The 24,093-nt window shown below is 41.8% G+C and overlaps 13 protein-coding genes and 3 non-coding genes across 16 annotated transcripts; 8 read left to right on the top strand and 8 right to left on the bottom strand.

Moving 5' to 3' along the window:
• Positions 1-607: 607 nt before the first annotated feature.
• PICMEDRAFT_74423 (hypothetical protein) lies at positions 608-1,543 on the top strand (the record flags this gene model as incomplete). Its single annotated transcript, XM_019164765.1, has 1 exon — positions 608-1,543. One exon carries the CDS (start codon positions 608-610, stop codon positions 1,541-1,543), a length of 936 nt encoding a protein of 311 aa, XP_019015828.1.
• Positions 1,544-1,800: 257 nt separating this feature from the next.
• Positions 1,801-2,587, bottom strand: PICMEDRAFT_18117 (hypothetical protein). Its single transcript, XM_019161883.1, has one exon. It carries the CDS (start codon positions 2,325-2,327, stop codon positions 1,914-1,916), a length of 414 nt encoding a protein of 137 aa, XP_019015827.1. The 5' UTR covers positions 2,328-2,587; the 3' UTR covers positions 1,801-1,913.
• A 76-nt stretch (positions 2,588-2,663) lies between these two features.
• PICMEDRAFT_18116 (hypothetical protein) lies at positions 2,664-3,726 on the top strand. The gene has a single exon (XM_019161882.1). The coding sequence runs from the start codon at positions 2,733-2,735 to the stop codon at positions 3,294-3,296; it is 564 nt and encodes a 187-aa protein (XP_019015826.1). The 5' UTR covers positions 2,664-2,732; the 3' UTR covers positions 3,297-3,726.
• On the bottom strand, positions 3,386-5,230 carry PICMEDRAFT_36987 (hypothetical protein; the record flags this gene model as incomplete). The annotated part of the gene is made up of 1 exon (XM_019163045.1): positions 3,386-5,230. One exon carries the CDS (start codon positions 5,228-5,230, stop codon positions 3,386-3,388), a length of 1,845 nt encoding a protein of 614 aa, XP_019015825.1.
• A 327-nt stretch (positions 5,231-5,557) lies between these two features.
• PICMEDRAFT_18111 (hypothetical protein) lies at positions 5,558-7,177 on the bottom strand. Its single transcript, XM_019161881.1, has one exon. The coding sequence runs from the start codon at positions 7,060-7,062 to the stop codon at positions 5,707-5,709; it is 1,356 nt and encodes a 451-aa protein (XP_019015824.1). The 5' UTR covers positions 7,063-7,177; the 3' UTR covers positions 5,558-5,706.
• A 256-nt stretch (positions 7,178-7,433) lies between these two features.
• On the bottom strand, positions 7,434-8,311 carry PICMEDRAFT_18109 (hypothetical protein). The gene has a single exon (XM_019161880.1). The coding sequence runs from the start codon at positions 8,175-8,177 to the stop codon at positions 7,563-7,565; it is 615 nt and encodes a 204-aa protein (XP_019015823.1). The 5' UTR covers positions 8,178-8,311; the 3' UTR covers positions 7,434-7,562.
• An 881-nt stretch (positions 8,312-9,192) lies between these two features.
• On the top strand, positions 9,193-10,477 carry PICMEDRAFT_175568 (hypothetical protein). The gene has a single exon (XM_019161643.1). It carries the CDS (start codon positions 9,344-9,346, stop codon positions 10,415-10,417), a length of 1,074 nt encoding a protein of 357 aa, XP_019015822.1. The 5' UTR covers positions 9,193-9,343; the 3' UTR covers positions 10,418-10,477.
• Positions 10,478-10,537: 60 nt separating this feature from the next.
• Positions 10,538-11,401, bottom strand: PICMEDRAFT_74416 (hypothetical protein; the record flags this gene model as incomplete). Its single annotated transcript, XM_019164764.1, has 1 exon — positions 10,538-11,401. The coding sequence occupies one exon, from the start codon at positions 11,399-11,401 to the stop codon at positions 10,538-10,540; it is 864 nt and encodes a 287-aa protein (XP_019015821.1).
• A 373-nt stretch (positions 11,402-11,774) lies between these two features.
• Positions 11,775-12,476, top strand: PICMEDRAFT_22377 (hypothetical protein; the record flags this gene model as incomplete). The annotated part of the gene is made up of 1 exon (XM_019162252.1): positions 11,775-12,476. A coding segment is annotated over one exon (702 nt), but the record flags the coding sequence as incomplete, so codon positions are not given.
• An 818-nt stretch (positions 12,477-13,294) lies between these two features.
• PICMEDRAFT_60358 (hypothetical protein) lies at positions 13,295-13,729 on the top strand (the record flags this gene model as incomplete). Its single annotated transcript, XM_019163429.1, has 2 exons — positions 13,295-13,377; positions 13,405-13,729. The coding sequence occupies 2 exons, from the start codon at positions 13,295-13,297 to the stop codon at positions 13,727-13,729; spliced, it is 408 nt and encodes a 135-aa protein (XP_019015819.1).
• A 6,756-nt stretch (positions 13,730-20,485) lies between these two features.
• On the bottom strand, positions 20,486-20,558 carry PICMEDRAFT_t132. Its single transcript has one exon. It is a non-coding gene; the product is annotated as a tRNA-Arg (tRNA).
• A 264-nt stretch (positions 20,559-20,822) lies between these two features.
• On the top strand, positions 20,823-20,893 carry PICMEDRAFT_t137. Its single transcript has one exon. It is a non-coding gene; the product is annotated as a tRNA-Gly (tRNA).
• Positions 20,894-20,909: 16 nt separating this feature from the next.
• On the top strand, positions 20,910-20,981 carry PICMEDRAFT_t138. The gene has a single exon. It is a non-coding gene; the product is annotated as a tRNA-Asp (tRNA).
• A 152-nt stretch (positions 20,982-21,133) lies between these two features.
• PICMEDRAFT_74412 (hypothetical protein) lies at positions 21,134-22,444 on the bottom strand (the record flags this gene model as incomplete). Its single annotated transcript, XM_019164763.1, has 1 exon — positions 21,134-22,444. The coding sequence occupies one exon, from the start codon at positions 22,442-22,444 to the stop codon at positions 21,134-21,136; it is 1,311 nt and encodes a 436-aa protein (XP_019015818.1).
• A 267-nt stretch (positions 22,445-22,711) lies between these two features.
• PICMEDRAFT_74411 (hypothetical protein) lies at positions 22,712-23,338 on the top strand (the record flags this gene model as incomplete). The annotated part of the gene is made up of 1 exon (XM_019164762.1): positions 22,712-23,338. The coding sequence occupies one exon, from the start codon at positions 22,712-22,714 to the stop codon at positions 23,336-23,338; it is 627 nt and encodes a 208-aa protein (XP_019015817.1).
• Positions 23,339-23,478: 140 nt separating this feature from the next.
• PICMEDRAFT_22326 (hypothetical protein) lies at positions 23,479-23,901 on the bottom strand (the record flags this gene model as incomplete). The annotated part of the gene is made up of 1 exon (XM_019162248.1): positions 23,479-23,901. A coding segment is annotated over one exon (423 nt), but the record flags the coding sequence as incomplete, so codon positions are not given.
• Between the last annotated feature and the right edge of the window lie 192 nt (positions 23,902-24,093).

The raw sequence follows: 24,093 nt of genomic DNA, 5'->3' as shown, positions 1-24,093 counted from the left end.
TGCGTCTGGTAGGTCGATCGGCCCCGCGGCCCAGATTCCCAGCACTGGAGAGGTGGAAGGAAAGACGGGCAGAATGGGGCAGGGGGGAGAACCGTTGGATTGGTGCGCTTTTACCCGCGTGGCGGGCCCGATCGAGCAACTTATTCCGCCGGGAACCCGGGAGACCCTGAGGGAACGCGCTCCGCTTGCCGCATCGGGCAGCTGGAGCCACCCAGCATCCACCGTGGGGCTACTGAGAGTGCGCCACGTAGCGGCCGCGTAGTGGTCGCGTGTAGGCAGCGTCGGGTAGCCTGCCGCATAGGGAAGGTCCCCCCGTTAGGGCCATCTTCTGTATGGCTTTTTTTTCCACATTCCGAGGTAGGTTGACACATTTGACAGCTCTGCACAGTCTCGACATAATGGTTGACAGCCAGTAGGAGCCGACGGGAGTGCCACAGCAGAGAGGGAAAATTTTTCTTTTCGGTTCTCTGCAACACGGCAAACCCGAATCGTATATAAAGAGACCAGCATCCGGAGCCAGACAGTGGTGATTGTAGTGCAAGCGTTATCAGTCCCAAACAGGCCAGAAAAAAGTTTTTCATCTCAGATATCCAGTCACATTAGCAACATGGTCTCTGCAACTGCCAACGTCTTGGCGACCATCGGCACGGTGTGCTGGTGCGTCCAGCTGATCCCCCAGATCTACCACAACTACAGAAGAAAAAACACGGAGGGCTTCCCCGAGGTGATGGTGATCTTCTGGTGCCTGTGTGCGCCCTTCTTTGCGGTCTTCGTGGTCGTCGAGGACGCCTCCATCCCGATCATGCTGCAACCGCACCTCTTCGGTTTCTTCTGCACGGTCGTCTACGTGCAGGTGATGTACTACCCTCCGATCTCGAGACCGAAGAAGCAGATCATCCTCCGCACGGGGATCTTTGTGCTCTTCCAGATCTGCCTCGAGGTCGGCTGCATCATCCCGTTGAGAAAGGTCTATCAGCGGGGGACCACATGGCCCACCCTCATCTTTGGCATCATCGCCTCCATCCTCATCGCATTCGGCTTGATTCCGCCCTACTTCGAGCTCTGGAAGAGAGACGGCAGAGTCGTCGGCATCAACTTCCTCTTCTTGCTTGTCGACTTATCCGGCGCAGTCTTCTCCCTCGCGTCCTTGGCTGTCGACCCGGCAGACCTCGACATCATGGGGCTCGTGCTGTACACTATCTGCGCTACCCTTGAGGTGGGCATCTTTATTTCGCAATTTGTGTGGCTTGTGAGGTTCCGGCTCTTTAAGAAAACCAAAACCAACGACCTCGAGCAGATCAGCAGAAGCGCCACAATCGAAAACGACGTGGAGTTCCTCGGCAAGGACGACAAGGACGAGAGCAACGACACAGACAGCTGCTTCAGCAACAACGAGTCCGCGTCCGAGTTGGCCGCCGAAATCACCAGGAACGGTGCCGACGAGTCGCCTGCAAAGCAGGAGAAGCTCAAGGGAACAGAGCAATATTTGCCTCTTGAGCAAGATTTGCCTGACCTCTCGCCATACCAAACCTTGGCAGACTGAAAAGCAGGAGGGAACTCCAAAAGCTTTCAGAAAAAATAATCGCTTGTTGTCTTTGCTAATGTCTGTGGGATGATGCTGCATCAATGCTGCATCTTGTAATATCTATGTTTCATTCATTCTTCTTTCTGGTTCACCGCCTCCTTTTAATTTTAATTGTCTAATTGTCTAACACTCTAACGCTTTTAACGCTCTAACGCTCTAACGCTCTAACATTCTAATGCTCCTTGGCACTACGGAAACATATCAAAAAAATATTATGATTGAAGAATAAATAGAACGATAAATAAATATATACTAGACAAATTTATATGTGTTGTGTACATAAAATCAACAAGTGAGGTAACGTTTCTGAACCGGTGGTGCTGGAGTTTCAGCATGCGTCATGTTGTTTGGAAATGAAGTCGACGGCTTGGCCAACAGTCTTGATCTCGTCAGCCTCCTTGTCAGGTATTAGGATGGAGAACTCGTATTCGATCTCCATGATGACTTCAACGGTGTCGAACGAGTCAAAACCAAGGTCCTTGGAGAATGAGGTCTCGTCGGTGATTTTCACATTCTCAGCAGTCTTGCTGTACGATTCAAGCAACTCTATGATTCTCTCAGAAATGATCTCCTTGGTCAATTCCGGTGCATGACTGTAAAATCTCACCTGTCTATTGTTCTGGAATAGTCCGTTATTTATGAATACAGCAGCCGAGCTTGGTTTGATCGCCTGTCTGGATGCCTGTGTGAACGCAGATCTAGAAACTGCGAGTTTAGATACTGAAGCAAGGGATTTGAACATCTTGTGGTCGTCCGTCGAGGTGTCCGTCTGTGAATGGTCAACGCTTGGCCTGATCTCTTTCTCTCTCCAATGGGACCCTTCCCTCTCTCTTATCAGAGCCCCGTCTAACACTGAGACAGTTCAACCTCTGCAACAGAGCAAAGCGTTCCCCTCACACAGTCAGAACGAGACGGAAGAGGGACAGAGAGGGTCCTCGCCTGAAAATACCTGACGACCGGGTAACTGGGCCGATCGGCCCAAAGTCCTTTTTTTCATCTTCCCTCTCCTTCGCTTCGTTCTCAACCGCTGAGCTTTTCCCAAAGCAACATGCTTAAGAAAAGCTCAAGCTCAGCAGAAACGAAAGTATTAGAAAAGCATTGAAGAGAAACTATTGAGGCCTACCTCGACAACAGACAACAAACAAAGATGTTTAGAGCGTTCAGGATACAGTGCACGACTGCGGTGTCCGCGATCAGGGCTGCTAACTCTTCCTTGATTGCTCCAAGAATGGCTGTCGGAAGCAAGTTCATCAACTTGCTTCAGCCATCTGCATCTTCAACACAAATAGTGCCCAACACGGTTCTGCAGCTCACCCAGCAAAGAAACGCGACGTTGAACCAGATCAGAAAAGGCCGTGGCCTAATCACGAAGAAGGAAAAACAAACGAAATCCCCACATCTCGAGAAATGTCCCATCAAGAAGGGGGTGGTGTTGAGAGTAATGATTCTCAAGCCAAAGAAGCCTAATTCAGCACAGAGAAAGGCTGCGAGAGTCAGACTTACGAACGGAGAGGTCGTGTCGGCATATATCCCTGGTATAGGGCACAACTGCCAGGAACACTCGGTCGTCTATGTCCGGGGTGGAAGATCGCAGGATCTTCCTGGTGTGAAGTACCATCTAGTTAGAGGTGCAGTTGATTTGGCCGGTGTTGCAAACAGAGCCACCTCGAGATCGAAGTACGGTGCCAAGAAGCCTCAGGCTAAGGAATGATCTGCGAGCGTGTCTCCAATCTTGTATATACCACATAAATGACCGTGGCTCTTTTTCTATTGTCATTATATAGATCTATTCAAACTACATCATAAACTCTTGAGACACTCCTCGTAGATTTGTTTCTCCCCGTCCGCCAAGTTCAACTCGAAGAGGTCAGTCTTATCTTCAGCCCTCTCATCGGCATCTTGTTCTGCCTCTTCTCGATCCTTCACGAATCTGATGTCAACGATGTTCTTACCATTTCTGTTGATCTGCTGTCCAGAATAGACTACTTTCTTGAACCATTTGAACTCCCCATCTCCATAACAGAGAGTCACAGCACTACCCGTGTTTCCAGCTCTCGCAGTTCTACCGATTCTATGTATGTACTCCTTTGTTGATCCCGGTAAATCGTAATTGATAACAAACCTGATGGAATTTAGGTTAATACCTCTACTCAGCAAGTCTGTACATATTAGAATCCCGCCATTGATGTCAAAATTTTTCAATGTCTTGGTTCTCTCTTGGTTATCCATCATAGAATTGATGCTGCCAATGCTTAGTTGATTGCTCATCCCAAATTTATTCGCCATTATATTCAACAGCTTGTTCAACCTTATCGAAGACTCGTTACTCTTAGTGAAAATCAATCCAGAATTATTGTAGCGGATGCCATTCTTGTCAGTCCATTGGACAAACCTTAGCAAAATCAAAGGTTTGAAATAAGATAGTTTTTCAGGTATTCTCAAGTATTTCTCATTCAAAGTTTTAGGTAACTGGTACAACTCGCTGGTATTCTCACTATTCACAATAACTAATCTGGGCCTAAATAGTCTCAAATGAGTGAGTTTTTCACTGTTGGTGGTTAAGGTTGCACTAAGTACTAATTTGATACATCTCAGTTTGAACTTTAGGTCTAATCCTTCGTTGCCTGCATTGTATGTGGTTTCAATCTTATCCATTACTAGGTCACACCAATCCTGGAAATTTTGGTTCAACAAACGATCAGCTTCATCCACAACTAGAAATCTCAAAGCTTTCATATCCAAAATGTCCAAATGTTCAACGATTCTACCTGGGGTTGTGATCAAAATGTCAACTAGTTTCGACTCGATTTTTTTTCTTTCATCACTGATACTTATATCACCACCACTTTTGAGTGCCATCACGTTAACGTCTGTTCCTTTGGTCAACTTCAACGCATCGGCATATACCTGATGCACCAACGGCTTTGTTGGGACTATTATAATACTTTGGATGCCAGAATCTTTGATTCTGATTTCACTGCTTGAACCAATAATATACTGTACAATAGGTACTAGATAAGATAGTGTTTTTCCCGAACCGGTTGCCGCATTTATGAGATAATCACCTCTAGGTTTAGGATCTAATTTGCCTCGTATGATATCTTTGAGTAGCTCTTGGATCAATGTGACCTGAACAGAAAATGCATTCTCCGCATCAAATTCTTTTTTCAAGTTCTTCATGATTATGGAGTGGATGCTGGGCTGGAAATCTTGAAAAGGTTTGGTCAAGCTTGAATCATAGTAAGCAGGTTTCGTCAACCAATCCAAAGTCTTGTTCTTATAACTTTGGGAGTATAGTTGCTTGTCTCTGGGTAACTTGAATTGAGGTAAAGGTGCAACATCTTTCAATTCAATTGGTTCAGTTTCCGTTTCCTTTTCTGTTTCCTTTGTGTCTGGGTTCGGCTGCTTTTCCATTGCATTCTTAAATCGTGAGATAATAGAGCTGTGTGTTTTTTCCATTTCCTCATCTAACACAGCTTTGGCCTCTTCATCAGAGTTGGCTTCGGATTTGGACTCAGACTCGGACTTTGAGTCTGAATCTGTATCTGAACTTGAATTTGAGTCTGAATCTGATTCTGATTCTGAATCCAAGTCTGAATCATCACGTTTTCTTTTCAAGGTTGTTTCCTCTTCTGAAAGATCCATTTTAATTTCGCTGCTTTGATTCTCAATGGATCCATCCTTCATCTCTAAATCACCATCTATGTCCACTTTCGGCAGCTCATCCTTTTTCTGTGTCTCCTCTGCGTCCTCATGGCTCCTGGTTTTCCTTTTTAAATTTCCCAAAAGCCGGGCTTTTTTATCTGCTACTTTTTGAGAACCCCCTCGGGAAGCAGATGGATCAAATCTTGTTGCAAACATTCTCGCGATTGTTCTTAGTTGGATACTGGTGGGATTTCCAAGCCGAAAGAACTTTATAATGCTGACAGCTAGAAAAAAATTCTTCGTTTTCATGATTAAAAAATTTCCTTTTCCGTATACCGAGGGCACAGTTTTGTTTTCAGGGCGCTTACAGATTATATAGTATCGTCATAACTAACTGTACATTACGCTCTTAACCTTCAAACCTAAAAAAATTTATAACTATCTAACCATGCTTCCTGTTTGAAGGGCTTTAATAACTAACCTATTATCTCAGAGACAGTGACTGGGGTAGTCCTTCGTCTTTGCGTATCTGTGGCAGAAATACCATCACCGGGCTGTTCATTGTGAACTTTATTTTTCTCCAACTCTCCCTTCTTCTCTTGATCACTACCCTGCTCTTGTTGTAACGATTCGATTTCTCCCTGAAGTTTCACTACTTCTCTTTGGAACTTCTTCCCATAGAAATCGACATAATACGTTGCACCATTGTAGGTTGCGCACAGAAAAATAAAAGAAACAAAAAGCGAGCAAACGTGTTTGTAGGAGTAGAGAAAAGGACAAACAGACATTGTAATCAACTGGTAACCATATTGAATGATTGTAAACGCAACCACTGGAAAAGGCTCAGGTAACGAATTGACAAACTTGCCTATTGGTTTTTTTGCAAAAGCCTTTCTCAGATACTCGAAAGATGTCACCTTACCTTTCTTAATCTTATCGGCCTTACGTATTGTGATAAAATAATGGTAACACAATTGCCACACAAAATAAAGTATTGAGGTGTTGAAAATACCATACATTATATCCCAGTGTTGTAGCTTGATCGATCCATTAAACCTGATGAGTTTGTACTCGTATGGGAGCTGGTGTGTGATGACGTACATGATTACTCCTGGTAATACGTGTATGAATGTGGATGTAATTTTGTCAACGCTATGGAAAACTAGCTTGTTTTTCCATGTTATCACTGCAAACGATAAAGTCCCCCACGAAAAGGAGCAGCATGTTACGAACAACATTTGAGATTGTGGTAAAACCCATATGTAGAGCATCAACAAGAAGTTCACGTAGTAGCAAAGATCAGCAAGATAATAGCCGTAGCCAATTTTGTAATAGGTTATTAGCCTAATTGGCATCAAAATCGTAAATATAATGGAGTAGACAACGTGCACATATTGAGGGTGATTGCCAATGAGATAACCAAAGAAGAATATCATGTAGACAGAAATGGAAAAGAAGATTTTTTCAGTTGTGGAGGCTTTCTGTGTTTGATCAATCCTCGTGTACGCCTTATCGATTCGTTCATGTAAAACCTTCTTTAACTCGAGTAGCTCATCGCTGCTCATATTGAGTTTCTTCATATTCAAATTGACAGATTTCTTTTTCTCCTTATAATAATTGTGCACCCACTTGTACGTTTCATCTCGTTTTTTCTTCAAATCGATGTTGAAAGATGCTGGCTCCAACAAGTCCAACAGTGTGATACCCTCAAGGTTTGGTGTTTTCTGAAAAAACGAGTACGGAGTGTTGTTTACACTGTCGCTATCCGTGTCATGGGATGAGTGGGAGCTGCCATTGTTGTCCCTATCCAGTACTGGTGCACTTTCTGACATATTTGCTTGTCTGCTTGCCTGCTTGCTAGTTTCTTTCAGTGCAGGACCTGCAATGCCCTGCCTTGTAGCTTGCCATCAGCATCTATCAAGGTCAATGGCAAACCGCAAAAACGGCTCAGATCGGCAACTTTCCTGGTTCTCTGTTTCAGGAAGTTAACATAATTTTTCCCTACACATGGGGTGGTAATTTTCACATGCACATCTATCACCGGGGAAGAGGGACGGGTGCGACATTCTTCCTGTCGCAGTGCAACATGATTTCTTCTGAGAAAAAGCTCGAAAACAGTTTTAGATCCTAGAGAAGTAACCTTTTTCCGTATATCGAAGACGCTGTTATTATGTTCACGACGCTCTCTTCGATTATCATTTCACGTACTGGATAAATGTACATCACGCTCTCAAAACCTAAGCTCAAAAAAGTATATATAACGTTACTCAATTTTCAAACTCCAAAAGAAACTAAACAGCTACGTTTTCTGTTTGAATGGCTTTAATGACTATCATATAATCTCAGACACAGAGATCGAGTCAATCCTTCGCCTTTGCATATCCGTGCAAGAAATTCCATCATCAGAAACTTTTTTATCTTTCTGCAACTCTCCCCTTTTTTCATGATCATGCTCAGATGCTGAATGTAACAATTCAATTTCTTCCTGAAGTTTCATTACTTCTCTTTGGAACTTCTTCCCATAGAAATCGACATAATACGTTGCACCATTGTAGGTTGCGCACAGAAAAATAAAAGAAACAAAAAGCGAGCAAACGTGTTTGTAGGAGTAGAGGAAAGGACAAACAGACATTGTAATTAGCTGAAAACCATACTGGATGATTGTAAACGCAACCACTGGAAAAGGCTCAGGTAACGAATTGACAAACTTGCCTATTGGTCTTTCTGCAAAAGCCTTTCTCAGATACTCGAAAGATGTCATCTTACCTTTTTTAATCTTATCGGCCTTACGGATTGTGATAAAATAATGGTAACACAATTGCCACGCAAAGTAGAGTATTGAGGTGTTGAAAATACCATACATTATATCCCAACGCTGTAGCTTTATTGATCCACTGAACCTGGTAAGCTTGTAATCGTATGGGAGCTGGTGTGTGATGACGTACATGGCAACCCCTGGTAGAAGGTGTATGAAAATGTTTGTTATCTTTTCAATGCTATGGAGAACAAGCTTATTGCTCCACGCAATGACTGCAAAAGACAGAGACCCCCATGAAAACGAGCAGCATGTTATGAAAAGAACTTGAGACTGTGGAAAAACCCATATATAGAGAATCAGCAAGTAGTTCACGAAATAGCAGAGATCTGCTAAAAAATAGCCCATGCCAGTTTTAAGGTAGGTTATAATCCTTAGTGGGATCAAAATCAGAAACAGAATAGAGTATGCAACGTGCACATACTGAGGGTGATTGCCAATGAGATAACCAAAGAAGAATATCATGTAGACAGAAATGGAAAAGAAGATTTTCTCTGTAGTGGACGTTTTTTGAGTTTCGACGATCCTTGTGTACGCCTTATCGATCCTTTCGTGTAGTACCCACTTTAGTTTGACTAATTCGTCACTGTCGGTACGAAAGTTCTCGCTGTGCGAAGGGGCATACTGTGTCGTCTTCGTATTAGAGATCTGCATCCGGCCGTACGCTTCTTCTCGTTATTTCGTCAAGTCGATATAGGCCAATGCTGGCTCCAACAAGCCCAACCGCTTGATCCTCCCAAGGTTCGGTGTTTCCTACAAAAACAAGTACGGAGTGTTGCCTACACTATTGCTGCCGGTGCCATAGGAGAAATGAAAAGTGTTGTTGTTACCACTGTTCAGTACTTGACTGCCTGGCAAATTTGGCTTCCCCACCTCCACCTGCTCCCTTGCCCGCTTTCTCGATTATTTGCGAGCCTGTGGTCTGCATGGTCTGCATGGTCTGCCTATCTACCTGCATGCTCCCTTTTCATTAGGCCTTCCCTTTCCTATTTCAAAGCACTGCTAAATGCTTCTGTCTCGGCAAATTAAAGAGCAGATAAGGGTGAGATCTACACAAATGGCAATATTCTAGATTTTCTGATTTAGACCAATAAAACATTTGCCGTACAGGAGGGGGATAATATCCTCATGCATAAATATTACCGAGAGTGGATGCAACCGGTCTTCTGTCGCGGTGAAACACGAGTTTCCCCGATTAGTGAAAAGAAAAAATCTTTCTTTCTTCAGGATACAAAGAAATCGGGCAGCAGATAAGGCAGAAGAGAAGATGCTATTGAAGAAGGTAGTGAGTTACAGCAATGGCAATCACACGCAGCAGGAACGCTCCGAAAAAAGAGTCAGGAGAAGTGGCAGTTCCATTTTCGCAGTTACACAATGGAGGAGAAATTGCTGCTTCCTCTAGCTACAATTTGGACGTAGATAAGACAGCAAGCAGCTTTGATAAAGCGTTAAAGCCTAAAAAGGTCTTTAAACATCCCAAGAAAGCAGAAAGAGGCAGTCGGCACTCCAAATTCAAGTTAGGAGATGAAGACTTGTCTAACGGAAGAAACATAAAGACTGACAGCGATATTATCAAAAGTGAAATATTCAGATCTGCCAGTGTAGACACTAAAGGAAAGAAACTTCCAGCGTATAAGGTCGAGCAGTTGCAACGGTTGCAAAAGCTAATCAACATGTCACTGGTGGCAAAGCCTCGAGGTCCTGTAACGTACAATGACTACGTGAGCCAGAAGGACGATCGCTCGGCCGATAATGCGCTGAGGATTAGAATAGACGGAACAAACAAAGCGAAGATCAGTAACGTGACTCACTACAACCCAGTACGACAGCGTCTCCTGGAAGGAAAATTAACAGAATCAGAGAAAGCAGAGATGGCCCAAACCTACGAGAAAATACGCAAATATGGAAACATAAGGGCCCCTAAACTTTCTGATGATAAGACGCTGAAAAAGGTTTTGGGCGAGATTGTCGACAAGAACAAGGAGTTGATGTTCTGGGACTATTTCAATGAACGATTGCAAGCAGAGGGGTATGGAAATGCAGTACTCTTTGAGAATGAATGTAGATTGCAAACACATGAGATAACAAGCACGCAAAGGGATAATTTGAACAAGCAGAAGTACCAGCAGAAAGAAAGTCAAGCGATAGAGGTGAAAACAGAAAAAGACTCTGGGAGTGTCAAAGATATTTCAGGGAAGTATACCAAAATAAATCTAATGAAAGCAGCGGGTGATACGGAGTTGCAAAAAATGTTGGAGGAAGTATCAAATGGAGCTGAGAAATATTCAGCTGCTAACGAGGAGAATGCATTCAGCGGGCTAAAGCTGGTGGATTTTACGACAATCAGGAATTTCAACCATGAAAAAGCCTGAAAATCTCTGATGCAATGAGAGGGGGAAGCCTATTCCAATGGCATTAGCTATTCATAAAAGTTTCTTCGAGTTATATATTTCTTTACACATGGGAAAGATAACATAAAAAGTATCGTATCGTTATTGGTTACGTTGGTGCAAGGTATCGCGTGTTTCCCTGCCGTAGTTCGGGTGATCATGATCGTCAACGACTTCTGCATGTTGTAGTGGCATCTCTCGGAGATGGCCTTCGAGATTTTCTTCAAGTTGATTTTCCCCTTGATGGTCTTGTAAATCGACTTGGGCCAAATCCATTTGACCGGTCTCTGTCGTTTCTTCTAATCCATTTTCCTCGGGTTTTATGGTTTCTAGGTTGAAGATTTCCCACTCCCATACTGGTCTCAAGAAAGATTTGTTGCCATGCAATCTTGGCAGTTCCTCGTTTATAAACCAAAAACAATGACCAATAATTAATCCTGCTGGTCCCGCAATAAACCTTTTAGGGTCTTCTCTGTAATTAATGGATGAGTCGAGAAGATACGTGGCCCAAGGTAACCAACGAACCTTCAGGGATATGATGAAAAAGAAAACCTCATCATCGCTTTGTTTTCTGGACCATATACACAATAACGTATCTTTCAAAACAGGTCCAATCAAGCCCAAGTTCTTGATGAAGGCTGAATACAGGTTGATCATAAAAATAAGGACAAAAAGCGTCCAAATGTAATGTCGTGGAGAATTTACGTAAGTCTCCACCCAATTTGAGTAGCTTGTGAAAAGGTACAACCTTGTGCAAAATTCAAAAGAGAACGTTCCGTTATATGCTGTATTCAAAAGTATTCGCCACAATTGATTTAACCCAAATGAGCTGTTTGGACTCAAAAAAATATCAGACACTTTTATGTAGCCCATGTAGTCGGCCAAGGAGAGGGCAGTGGAACATGCCACATATGTCCGTGTCACTGGGGGTATTGACTGCAACCATTGAAATGGCATTGCCTCCATTGTGATAGTGTCGCTACTTAGTTATGTGTTATGAGTGGGGGCCGTGTATATTACCAGAATCGATGAGCTCACCTCATAAGGCATACACAGAAGAATAAGCAGAGAAAGAACACCATGTTTTTTCGGGGGCATAGGTAAGCCCGAAACATGTCTGAAAGGCAAAAATAACAATATGTTACGTAAGCTGTATTCTTGTAGAAAATTTATCATAGTGGGAGAAGGAGAATGATTTCAGATAGCTGAGTTAGGCTGAGCCTAATGATTTGAATGTAGTTTGGAGTGATAGTAAAGGCAAAAAACAATCAGATAAAGAGTATAAGAAGGATATAAAGTCATGGCTGAAGAGGATAAGCGAAATGTTAATTTTGAAGAGATTATCCAGCCGTACACCTATTTGAAAACGCAGACAAGGGGCAAGGGATTTCGAAACCACCTACTCGAAGTTTTCAATATCTACTACTGTGTATCAGTGGAGGAGTTGGAAATCATACAGGATTTCATCGACATTCTACACAACTCCAGTTTACTTGTGGATGACGTGGAGGACGACGGAACGGTTCGCCGGGGCAAAACGTGTGCTCATCGCATATACGGGGTGGCTCACACAATCAACGCTGGGAACCTAATGTATTTCAAGGCGTGGGAGAAGTTGATGGAGTTGCCGGTTGAAGGACTCAGCAAGATTTTTGTGGACAGCATGATCAAGTTGCATATTGGACAGGGCACGGAGCTCTGTTGGCGAAATGCCAAGGAGTGTCCCAGTGAAGAGGAGTACCTGCAGATGGTAGTCGGCAAGACGGGCGAGTTGTTCAGGCTAGGGGTGCGAGTGATGGCCTGTGTGCAGGAAAGCAGGGTCGGGTCCAAAAGGCCAAACAATGACCCAGTGACTGGTCTTCTTGAACAGTACTGCGATATACTTGGGATGATCTACCAGATCAAGAACGACCTAGAAAACTTGCAGTATGAAGAGCATGCAGCCGCAGAAGGCCTGGACACGGAGGTCTTTGCGCACGACTTGAAGGAACGAAAGTATTCGTTACCGATACTTTACTGGCTAAGGAGGAAAGGATCGTCGGGCACGGGATGGGACAACGAGAAAGACCTGACGAGCTTCGAGAACAGGCTGCAAATTTCTCAAGAGATACGAGCTTCTGGCGGAATCAAGTACTCGCTGAACAAAATGATCCAATTGAAACAGCAGGGACTGGATCTCTCAGGGGCCATTGGTGATAAGTCTGACGCAAACGTGGCCCAGCTTGGAAAACGGTTAGCCGGAGTACTCTCTGCAATCACAACAAGCTGAATCAAAAATGTTAAAAAAGAGAAAAAAAGGCAAGTGGTTGGCACGTGACCCAAGTACTTTTTAAGTCATCCGTGCACCGCTATATTTCTCCGTTCTTTTTTGCTTTGTGGCGCATGCATTTTCTGAGCTGCTGCCATCCCTACTCCCAGAGTGTACTGGCCAATGGGAAGCGCGAAATGGGTCAGGACTCAGTGGCGAAAACAGACCATTGGCAGCATGCGGAGCGGTGGTGTGTAGCAGAGACAAAGCGGGAGACGTCGCCTGCGCGTGGCGCAGTAGCCCGTCTGCGTGCGCAGTTGTGCCACGGGGAAAGCGGCCTGGCACAATGGGACAACCACTGCACTGTGAGGGAGGGAGAGAGAGAGAGGAAGTGAGAGAGGGGGAGGAAAAAAACTGGCGTTACCACCTTCAAACTGCTATTGCTAGCTTTTCCTCAAGGTGAAAATAAAGTTGTTCGTGCTCCGTCTAGGTGTGTCTACTTCCTCTCTGCTGTTTTCTCGAGATTCCTGCCTGCTTGTCCTTTTCAGAAAGTCTCATTGTCTGTTAAACCGACACACAAACCCCACACACAAACAGATAAATAGCACAAAATGTTCGCCAACACCATCAGAGCTGCAATCAGACAAAACGCAAGATTGACTATTGTCCCAGCCAGACAACAACTTTTGAACAAGTCCTTGTTTGTCTCCTCCGCCGTCAGAAAGTACTCTGACCACCACGAGGAAACCTTTGAAGAATTCTCTACCAGATACGAAAAGGAATTCGACGAAGCTTATGACTTGTTCGAAGTCCAGAGAGTCTTGAACAACTGTTTCTCCTACGACTTGGTCCCACCACCAGCCGTCATTGAAAAGGCTTTGAGAGCTTGCAGAAGAGTCAACGATTACGCCACCGCTGTCAGAGTCTTCGAGGGCTTAAAATTCAAGGTTGAAAACAAAGAGCAATATCAAGCCTACTTGGAAGACTTGAAGTCCGTCAGAGAAGAGTTAGGTGTCGATTTAAAGGAAGAATTATTCACTCAATAGATTGATCTTACCCATCTTTACATTCAAGTTTGAATCTTCAAAAAAAAAATTAGTTAAAATCTTATTCTAAATAATGTCGGTATAGTCTTATACTATAATAAATATCTATATACTAAGTCACAGCTTGGTTATCCATCTTGATTTCTTCCCATTGCCATTCCAAAACCAGAATCCCTCTGTCTTCATCATCCATCCATCCATCCATCCATCCATCCATCCATCCATCCATCCATCCATCCATCTATCTATCCGTCCATCCATCATACACCAAGCACTCCCATCTCAGCCAAAGAAATGCCAGCAGGTTTCAAGTAACTGGAAAAAGGAAAACATCCTTTCAATCCTCGCGTCTTCTAACTATATCCCAGATATCCAATTACTTTGTGTATCCGCTACTGCCTACATTATTTCATATATGCGTAACTGCATGTTTGTTTTCTATATTTATTTCTTTATTTCCTAATTTATTTCTCTTACAGTCTACACTTTGACACCTTTATCATTTTCCAACTCTTTATTTATGTTTTTTTAATAGAATATATTGTTTATTTCTCATACATCTCCTTCCTATCTTATCTCTCGTGCAAACGGGACACCGTAGAATCAAGATCTTCTCAGGCGAAGTTTTTTAACAACTTTTCTGCGCCGATCGGCCTAATTTTACAAATTTAGTTGAGGCTGATGTCACCTAAAAGGGTAAAAGATAAACAACATTTATTCAGGAAAAATGTCAGGTTCCATAGCACACACAGAGAGATCAATAAACAACAACAATTTGGCATCTCTCTGCACACACATGCAGAAACAGATATGTTCGATATGTAATTAGTCTTTGGTCTGTCCGTAAATCTTACAGAAGGTTCTTTTTTCTTTTCTTTCCTCTCGGAGTTGATTCTTTATTTCTACCGACTTACAGATTGACAACAATCACAGAATGGAAATGTACCACGGAGAAGTCTGGGTCTCCAAGAGTGATCAACTTTCCGATTCCATTTTCGAAAAAGGTGAGATAGTCGATAAGATAGAAGGAGATGACAACAAATTCAGGGTAAAACTTCTTAATTCCGACCGACTCGTGGAAGTAAATGCAAAAGAGTTACAGAAATCAAATCCTTCAAGATTCGACGGCTACGATGACATGGCCTCTTTGACCTATCTTAATGAGCCTTCAGTCCTCAATAACCTAAAAATACGATACCAAGATGATAAGATCTACACATATTCCGGTTTATTTCTTGTCACTGTGAATCCGTACAAGATGATCAACATCTACAATCCCGACTTCATCAGAATTTATTCGAAAAGAAACGAGAAAGCGGAAGATGAAAACTCCACTCAGGCAAACTCAGACGAAGATGAAAGTTTAAGGCCTCACATATTCGGTACAGCCCAAAAAGCATTTGAAAATCTTATCGCCAACAGGAACGATCAGAGTATCCTGGTGACCGGTGAGTCAGGTGCAGGTAAGACAGAAAACACTAAAAAGGTGATTCAGTACATCCTTTCAGTCTCTACGAATAACAACAATAAAGATAATGCGCTAATACTAGAAAATCAGATTCTACAAGCTAATCCGATTATGGAGAGTTTTGGTAATGCTACAACGGTAAGAAACTTGAATTCTTCAAGATTCGGAAAATTCATCAAGATTCAAATTGATATTGCAAAAAAAGAATTGTCCGGTGCACATATCGATTGGTACTTGTTGGAAAAATCAAGAGTCATCTCGCAAGACTCAAAAGAAAGAAACTACCATGTCTTTTATCAATTGCTCAAGGGTGCTTCTGAAAAAATGCTTGATAAGCTACTTATTTCGCAAACTTCCGTCAAAGATTATGAATATTTAAAAAATGGGCTCACGAGTTCAATTGACAGCATCGATGACAAGCAGGGTTTCCAAGAATTGGTCAAGGCTTTCAAGGTGATAAATTTCACTGAAAATGAGATTTTCAGTGTTTTCAAAATCTTGTCTATTATTTTACATTTGGGTAATATTCATTTCAAGAATTTGAGTAATGACACAAAGCAAGCTGTGCTGTCAGAAGACTCCGATAAAGTGATAGAAGAAACATCACAGCTATTGGGTATACCTACACAAGCTTTTAAAAAATCATTTCTTAACTCGAAGATAAAAATAGGCAAAGAGGTAGTCAATCAGCAGAGAACTGCGATACAAGCCAAATTTTCCATTGATGCGCTATCGAAATCGCTCTATGAAAAACTGTTCCAGTACCTGATTGACAAAATCAATGAAAACTTCAAATCATCGACAGATTCGGATAATGTTTTTGACGAAAACTTGGATAATTATATCGGGATTTTGGATATTGCAGGTTTCGAAATTTTTGACAAGAATTCATTTGAGCAGTTATGCATCAACTATACAAATGAAAAGTTGCAACAGTTCTTCAATCATCATATGTTTGTTTTAGAACAAAGTGAGTACATGAAGGAAGGGATTTCTTGGAAATACATTGACTTTGGTAATGAGTTAAAGCCAACTATTGAGTTAATAGAGGGTACAGATGCAGATAAAAGAAAAACAAACATTTTTTCAATCTTGAATGAAGAATGTGTTGTTCCAAAAGGTACAGATAAATCTTTCATTGAAAAATTGTTCAAAGAGTTGGAAGTCAAAGATTCCAAAATTGATAAGACAAACTTACCTTTCAGAGCGAATAAGCTTAGAGATGGTTTTCTCATAAAACACTATGCAGGAAATGTTGACTATTCAGTTGATGGATGGCTGAACAAGAACAAGGATCCATTGAGCGCTTCAATGATTGAACTCTTAGCCAACTCAAATGACACATTTGTTAGTGATTTATTCAACTTAGGGTCTCTGGAGATCAACGCTATCGACTCTCCTGTCAAAGATAGCTCTCCTAGGAAGAAAACTGGCATGTTCAGAACGGTAGCTAAACGTCATAAAGAACAGTTAACATCTTTGATGGATCAGCTTTCAAAAACTTATCCCCATTTTGTTCGTTGTATATTGCCAAACAACGAGAAAAAGCCAGGTACCTTCAACGACAAAATCGTTCTACATCAGCTGCGTTGTAATGGTGTATTGGAAGGTATTAGAATTGCACGTTCAGGTTATCCAAATAGAATAGACTTCAAAACATTTGCAACTCATTACAGTCTCTTGTCAAACATTTCATTTAGCGGTATCAAAAATAATAGCGACTATAAACAAACTTGCGAATTGATTTTAGATGGATTGGATTTAGAGCCCGAGGTTTACAAGATAGGCCTCACCAAACTGTTTTTCAGAAACGGTGTTCTTGCGAAATTAGAGAAAAAAAGAGAAGAAAAGCTTGCAGCAATATTCAGCAATTTTAACTCAATTGCAAGAGGTAGCCTAGTCCGAAAAAATTTTCAATTGAAGCTTCAGAGATTTAGGGCTTCCCAAGTTTTAATTACCAATTTCCAAAAGTATGCTGAAAATAATTCTGATCCATGGTTCAAGTTAATCAAGGCTTTCAAACCGAGACTGGATGATTCCGGTATGATGGAAATTCAGTACTCTAACAAAATAACCAAACTTGAAAACACTATAAAAGGATTAGTAGATCAATTGAATGAGGAAGCTTCTGATCGTGATTCTACTGCTTCCAAGTTGAAGGCATTGGATGAAGAGTTGTTGACCCATAAAAGTGTGATTGCGAAAAAGGATACCGAGCTTGATAAATCTAAGAATAGAATTGTCAACTTAGAAAAAGATCTTGCAGAAATCTCTCAGCTTTCAGTGCAAAACTCAGTTCTTTTAGAGGAAAAAGAGAAAGCAATAGAAAACTTATCCCAATCAAATGTTGATAATATTGAAAACTTGCAGACTGAAAATGAAGAACTCAAGGTTGCTAAAAGTAAGCTTGAGAGTAAGATTGCATCTGAGCTCAAAATCATTCCTGTTTTGAAAGAAGAGATTGTATCCCTGAAAAGCTCTATTGATAAGAAAGAAATGGAATTAGCCAGTTTGAAAAGAGAAAAGAGAATAAAAGAAACAGAATCCGTTAAAAAAATTGATGATTTACAAGTGAAGTTGAATGAAGCTATCAGGGAAAGTAGGAAACTCAAATCAGAGTGGGAGGCAAAATCAAATCTTTTTGAAACGAACAAGTCAACCTTGATTAGCTTACAATCTGAGCATGCAAAAGCCTTAGAGGAGCTTTCGAAACTTCATGAATCTACCAAAGATTATGAAGCAAACCGTCTTGCTTATGAGCAATCTGAAAAAATCAAGAAAAAGTTCAAGCAGCTTAAGCATGAGTATCAACAAGCAAAGTCTCTTCTTGATCAAAAAGTTAGTGATGAAATTGAATTCAATAAAGGCCGCCAACAATATGACAAAGAGCTTGAGGAAACGAAATCACTTATCAAAGGTTTGCAAAGTGAGCTTGCAGTTGAAAAGCGTTCAGCTGTTGACTTGGAATTAAAGCTACAACAAGCGAGATTAGAAACTGAAAGAGCCATTAAAGATAAAAAGTCATTGGAAATGGGAAGTGCTCAGTTGAAGCTCAGGTTACAGAATATCAACCCGCTGCAAGCAAATATGAATCAGATGGAAATAAACAGGAAGAATCATGAATTAAGTCCTGAAGTCCATCAACTACGGGAAGAAGTCAGGTTATTAAGAACTAGATTGGCTTCCGAATCGTACGAAAACAGGAACTTGAAAGCTCTTCTCAAGAAGGGTGGCACTTCAATTTCTCAGCTAGATAACTTCAGAGTTTCAGGCAAAAGTACCGATATCAGTAATGAAAACGTTAAGATATTTGACGATAGGGATGAGGCTTCGAATTTGAAGGAGAAACTAGAGGTTGAAAAAGAAGCAAATAAGAGACTACAGGATCATTATGTTCAACTACAAAAAGATCTGATGTATTACAAAAGTAAATTTAATAATTCTAGAGACAATACCAACAGCGATTCTGGAGTATTAAGTTTATTGGATACAGATGCAATGGAATATAAAAGTAAATTTCAAATGTCACAGATCCAAATCTCTGATTTAAAAGAGCAAGTAAAAGATTTAAGAATTTTGCTTAAAAAGAATGAAAATACTCTAGGTAGGAATGAAAAGGTTCTCAATGACTCTACCAACGTTGAAAATAGCTTTGTTGCGGATGATAAAGAGCAAACGAAGCTGAAGCACGAAAATTTGAGACTTATCTCGGCATTAAACGAATTGAAAACCAAGTTGAATCGCTTAGAACAAGGAAATGGTAGTAGGTTCGAACAAGAGGAGGAAATTATACAGTTAAAAAGCAACTTGAAAACGATTCAGTTGAAGAATTCGGCTTTAGCATCAAGCGTTGAACTATATAAAGATAGGTCTGAAGATTATTATACTAAATTGTCTAAGGCAGAAGTTGAATTGCAAAGCTCCCTCAGAGAACGCCAAAGGCTGCAAGATGACGTAACCCATTTTAAGGAGAAACTGAGACGCTCAGAGTTACATTTTGAAGAAAGTGATGGACAAGTTCAACTTTTGAGCGAGACCATTAGAAACTTGGAAAAGAAAATTTCAGATAAAAACTTTCAAATTGATGAACTCACTGGACAATATGAAAGCTTGAAAGATAGGCTAGAAAATAGTGAAGAGTTGAGGAAGTCTGTCAAATCTGTCAGCAATGACTATCAAGAAGCAGAAATTGAGAGACTAAATCAAGAAATAGTCAAGAGTCTCAATAAAGAGACTGAGATGAGCAAGCTTTTGAGAAGTTTAAACCTTCAGTTGGAAACAAGTAAGAAAGAGATCACATCCGTCAAATTCAACAATAACGAACTCTTTAAAGAGAAAAATGTTCTAACCAGAGCGTTAAATGATTGTATGTCTAAAAACGAAGCATTACTTGCTGAAGTGAAAGAAAACATTCTTAAGGTTCAGAACCTATCTCAACAAGTAAGTGTATTGAAGGTCAGTAATGCGGACTTATTGAGAGAACGTGACGATTTGTTAACTTCTAAGCGCTCACTTGAATATAAGTTGAATGAGATGACCATACAATTTGACCAGCATCTACTCAAAGTCAGAGATGATGCAAACAACGAAGTTCTTGCTAAGCAACTTGTTGAAAAGCTTGAAAAATCACAGCAGAACATTGAAAGTTTAAGCGACTCGCTAAGAGATCTTAAGGCAAAACATAGCCAAATTACGGAAGAACTTAACAGCGTGAAAAACGATTATGCTAAGACCCTAGAGGAGAATAAAGAATTGACCAAGTTCAATAATGGATTGATTAACAAGCTTGATGAAAGTGAACGGAAGCATGCTGCACAAATTAAAGCACAAGATTTGCATTGGTCTAAGCGTTTCAATGATTTAGACGAGAAACTTTTTATGACCAAGTCCCTACAAAGAAACGAGACTCATCAACTTGAGAGCTTGAATAGAACTATCAAGGAACTTGAAATTCGGAACAAAGATTTGGAAAGATCGAAGAAACATTCGGAAGATGAAATCAAGCATCTTGAGGCTACAATTGAGAAGCTCAATTTGAGTTATGAGAGTCTTAATAAGAGAGAAATGGAGGCTCAACTGAGATGTAAGCAATTGTCAAGAGAGTGTGACAAAGTTAGAGATATTATAAGTACTGGTGGAGCTTACTGAGATGTAGTACAGTTAATTAGTCAACTCAATTTTTTAGATTAAGGATGTAAAAATAAATAAATTCAACAATTTGTCTAATTATAAAGCATGTCTAAATTGAAGATAGCAGCAATAGCAAAAAAAATGTAAGCTAATGCCAGCACCCATGCTGGGAGTCGAACCCAGAATCTTTTGATTAGAAGTCAAACGCGTTAACCATTACGCTACACGGGCATTGCTTGCGCCAGAAAATGCTTTGCGTGTTAAGAGTAAAGTTTATTCTTATTATGAACTGCTTCACTCAGAACATTCTCTCAGAAAATTCAGAAATGAGGAGAATAGCCTTTCTAACAAATAATTATTATACGCATAAAAACATTTGGAAATCTTCAGAAGATCTTTCAACGTATCACTCCTTCTAAATACCTGTACTTAATAAAAACAAACTACAATTAAGATTTACATATTAGCGCATGAGGCTTGTAAAGTTTTAACAAAGCGCAAGTGGTTTAGTGGTAAAATTCAACGTTGCCATCGTTGAGCCCCCGGTTCGATTCCGGGCTTGCGCAAAGTACAACAATTCTTTCCGAAATAGTTTAGTGGCTAGAATTTCCGCTTGTCACGCGGGGGACCGGGGTTCAATTCCCCGTTTCGGAGTTGTATTTTTTCTCTCCTCTCTTGAAGAGAGGAAGGAGGATATCATCGCATCATATTCTTCAGCTTCAAACTTTTTTTACCCATTCATTGAGTTAATTAGATGAAATTGAATTGTCACATTATACTGGCTATATAAAAATTGTACAAAGAGCTTATACTAAGGCTAACCGGCGTCTCTTTCTTCTCTGGGTTATATTAGATTCTAGCTTGTTCCATAATTCTTCTTCGTCACTGCTTTCTTCTTCTTCTTCCCGCTTCTCACCATTACCTGCTCCAGACATTCTTTCTTCCCCAGACACTCCTGATGTATGCTTGTGCTGTCTTTTGCCCTTCCAAGACTCGATGTCTTCTATAATTGCTATTGCGTTCGACTGAGTACCGACGAACACCTTAATTATGCATTCTCTGGTTTCGTTGTCGTAAGCACGAACATAACGATCAGAACCAGTTGTAGCTAGTATGGAATTCTGAAAGTTGTCCAAGGCATGTGTGGTACCGATGTGACCCTTAAACTTGGACATGAGAGAGCCTGTTGATGGGTCGACCTTCACGACTACACCCGTATTGTCACATAGGACTAAGTTGCTGTCCAACCAGATGGCATTTATTATCGAAGCCTTTTTTGGCAATACCAGCACAGAAGATCTAGGTTTGCGACCAAGTGCGGAATCGTAAAACCTCATATCTCCCCACTGTGTGAATGTGTAGATTTTTAGGTGGTCTGGGCTACTTGTTTGGTCAAAAAGTATCTTTTTTATGTGGATTGGCACACGTAGCTCGAGTCTAGAGTTGGAAAGGTTTTTAGCCTTGAAAATGACTTCAGGCTGGTTTTTCCGCTTTTTAGTTTTTTCCAATGATGGTAGCTTCACCACACGTAGATCGGTCTCTTTTCCACCATAAGCAATATATTCCACATTCTCCTTACCCGGATGTATCTGAAGTGATTCAATGCTTTCATTTGCATCCAAAGGAAGGGTGAATTTTAATGGCTCGTTGCTGATCTTATCCTCACTTGCCCAAATAAAGACAGAACCCTTGTTTGTCGCCACGATGACACGTCCAGAATCATCCAACAGCAGATCAATGAAAATTTCACTATCTTTGTTTTCGAATGGTGGGATAAGACTCTTATTTTCTTGGACTAGTTGTAGTAAATCGATTGTTCCACTGCTGTTGTCATTTTTTTCAGCACCGTCCTTTAGCGGTTCTGCTGCAGGCTCAAGTTTCGATGTGTCGTAAACTTCCACTGCACCATTCAATCGGGAAACAATAATGTTACCCGTATGCTTCGAATGTACCAACTGCAGGACCTTACTTCTTCGTGTGTTTCCCTCTGCATGTGTAGTGATCGAAACTGCCTGTGCAGGAGAGGCATCGTCTGCAGGTTTGGATGTATCTGTCCCGTGTAGGGCAGTCACTACCTTAATGGCACCAGTGTCTTCGCAAGCTACCACTAGCTTCATTCTTCTATTTTGCTAAGACTTTCTCTGTTATTAAACACTGTTCAACAGAGGACTTATAAGGATCAAAAGCTTGATGAAGATAAGGAGGGAATAATAAGTAAAATTTTTTTTTTTTTCAACATGAAAACGGAAAGATACCGCGACATGATTCTGTGTTTTATTTTGTGTTGTGTATGTTTTGCAGGACGCTTTTGCTTCTCGTCAGGCCCTGCTTTCGAATGTGGTTACAGCAGTTGGGCGAAGCCAAGGAGAATCCAACCGGATGAAATGGAAATAGAGAGCCAGGGGGAACATATACGTTTTGAGGCGCTTCATTCGGCGCTTTCATATGCCCTACAGAAGACGTTATCAAAGCTCACACTGAAGACGTTCGTGTCGTGTTATCCAGAGATAGACCACCATGTTCTGGACTACGTGCGTAAGCAGATCTTGAAGTCGTGGCAGACACGAGCGGAAGCCGAGTTTCAGAAGATATTCACCGAGCGGGGCCTTAAAGGGAAGTTAGATGACTTGGATACGGTGATTCAGAATGCAGAGAAGCGGAAAAAGAAGTTCGAGCATGAGAGCAGGATGGGCGGAGGAGATGGCGTGCAGGACATGAGAAGAAATATCTCGGCACTGTCGCCGTCGGAGTTGTCGAAGATGTATATAGTGACGGAGAAACAGAAGTCGCTGGAACTGCTCCACACGGAGCTACAGGCGATCAAGGGCGCCAACGAGGAGCTCCTTGCAAGGATTGAAGGCTTTAAGAGGGAGATAGACAGCAACGTCAGCGAGTACGGGCCGGTGACAGATGACCTGAAGGTTCTTGACGATATTGATGAGACTTCCGAGGAGGCCGCGTTCAAGGAGATGGTCGAATGGGCGGTTGAGGAGCTTACGAAGTTCGACTAGTCTAGCCGGCAATGATTTCAAATATCATTTTATTTTCAACTAGTTAAATAAAGGTACTAAATAAACGGAAACATAAGCGTAAATCAACATCATTAACGTGAGAGGAGAGGAGAAGAGAATAACACCAGTAGTTATAAGGCGGCAGCAATGCAGAAACTCGAGAGGAACGGAACACTGAAGCTGGTCTGGTCGAACAACAGCTCGTCCCAGGACACGCTGTTCACAGCCCCCTTGACAAGTCCCTTAGTATCGACAACCACAACACCTTGCTTCCGGAGATAGATTCCGATCAAGTACGCAAAAATGGAAAAGACAAATAAGACCGTGCTCAACCTGGACACGGCGTACCCTATCACCAACCCGGTCATCGAGCCTAGGGCGACCTGGCGGTAGTTAAGTCTGCCGCCAAAGGCCCCGTCGTAGACAGGCTTCTTGTTGTCGTAATATATGTTAGGAGAGCCTGGAGTGGTGATGGAGACCGGTCCGTTGGCATAGCCTGCGTCATTCAACAACGGCTTGTGAGCACCCAAGTAGAGGGAAGAGACCCCCAACACGCCGAGGAGGGTCAATGCCATGTTAGGCCTCTCCCTGCTACCTCTAAAGCTTCTTGCAGCAGTGGCAGCAGCGGTGGAGCCGGTGTGCTGGCCAAAACGTGCAAACGAGAACAGTCTCTTTTGGTGGCTTGGGGACTGGATGAAAGTTCGCAATGGGCTGCCGAGACGGGCGCCGACGCCAGGCTTGGCAAAAGAGGCAGG

This window comes from Pichia membranifaciens (genome assembly GCF_001661235.1).
Source record: "Pichia membranifaciens NRRL Y-2026 unplaced genomic scaffold PICMEscaffold_6, whole genome shotgun sequence".
Taxonomy (NCBI): domain Eukaryota; kingdom Fungi; phylum Ascomycota; class Pichiomycetes; order Pichiales; family Pichiaceae; genus Pichia; species Pichia membranifaciens.
This window is presented reverse-complemented; position numbering and strand designations above follow the sequence as displayed.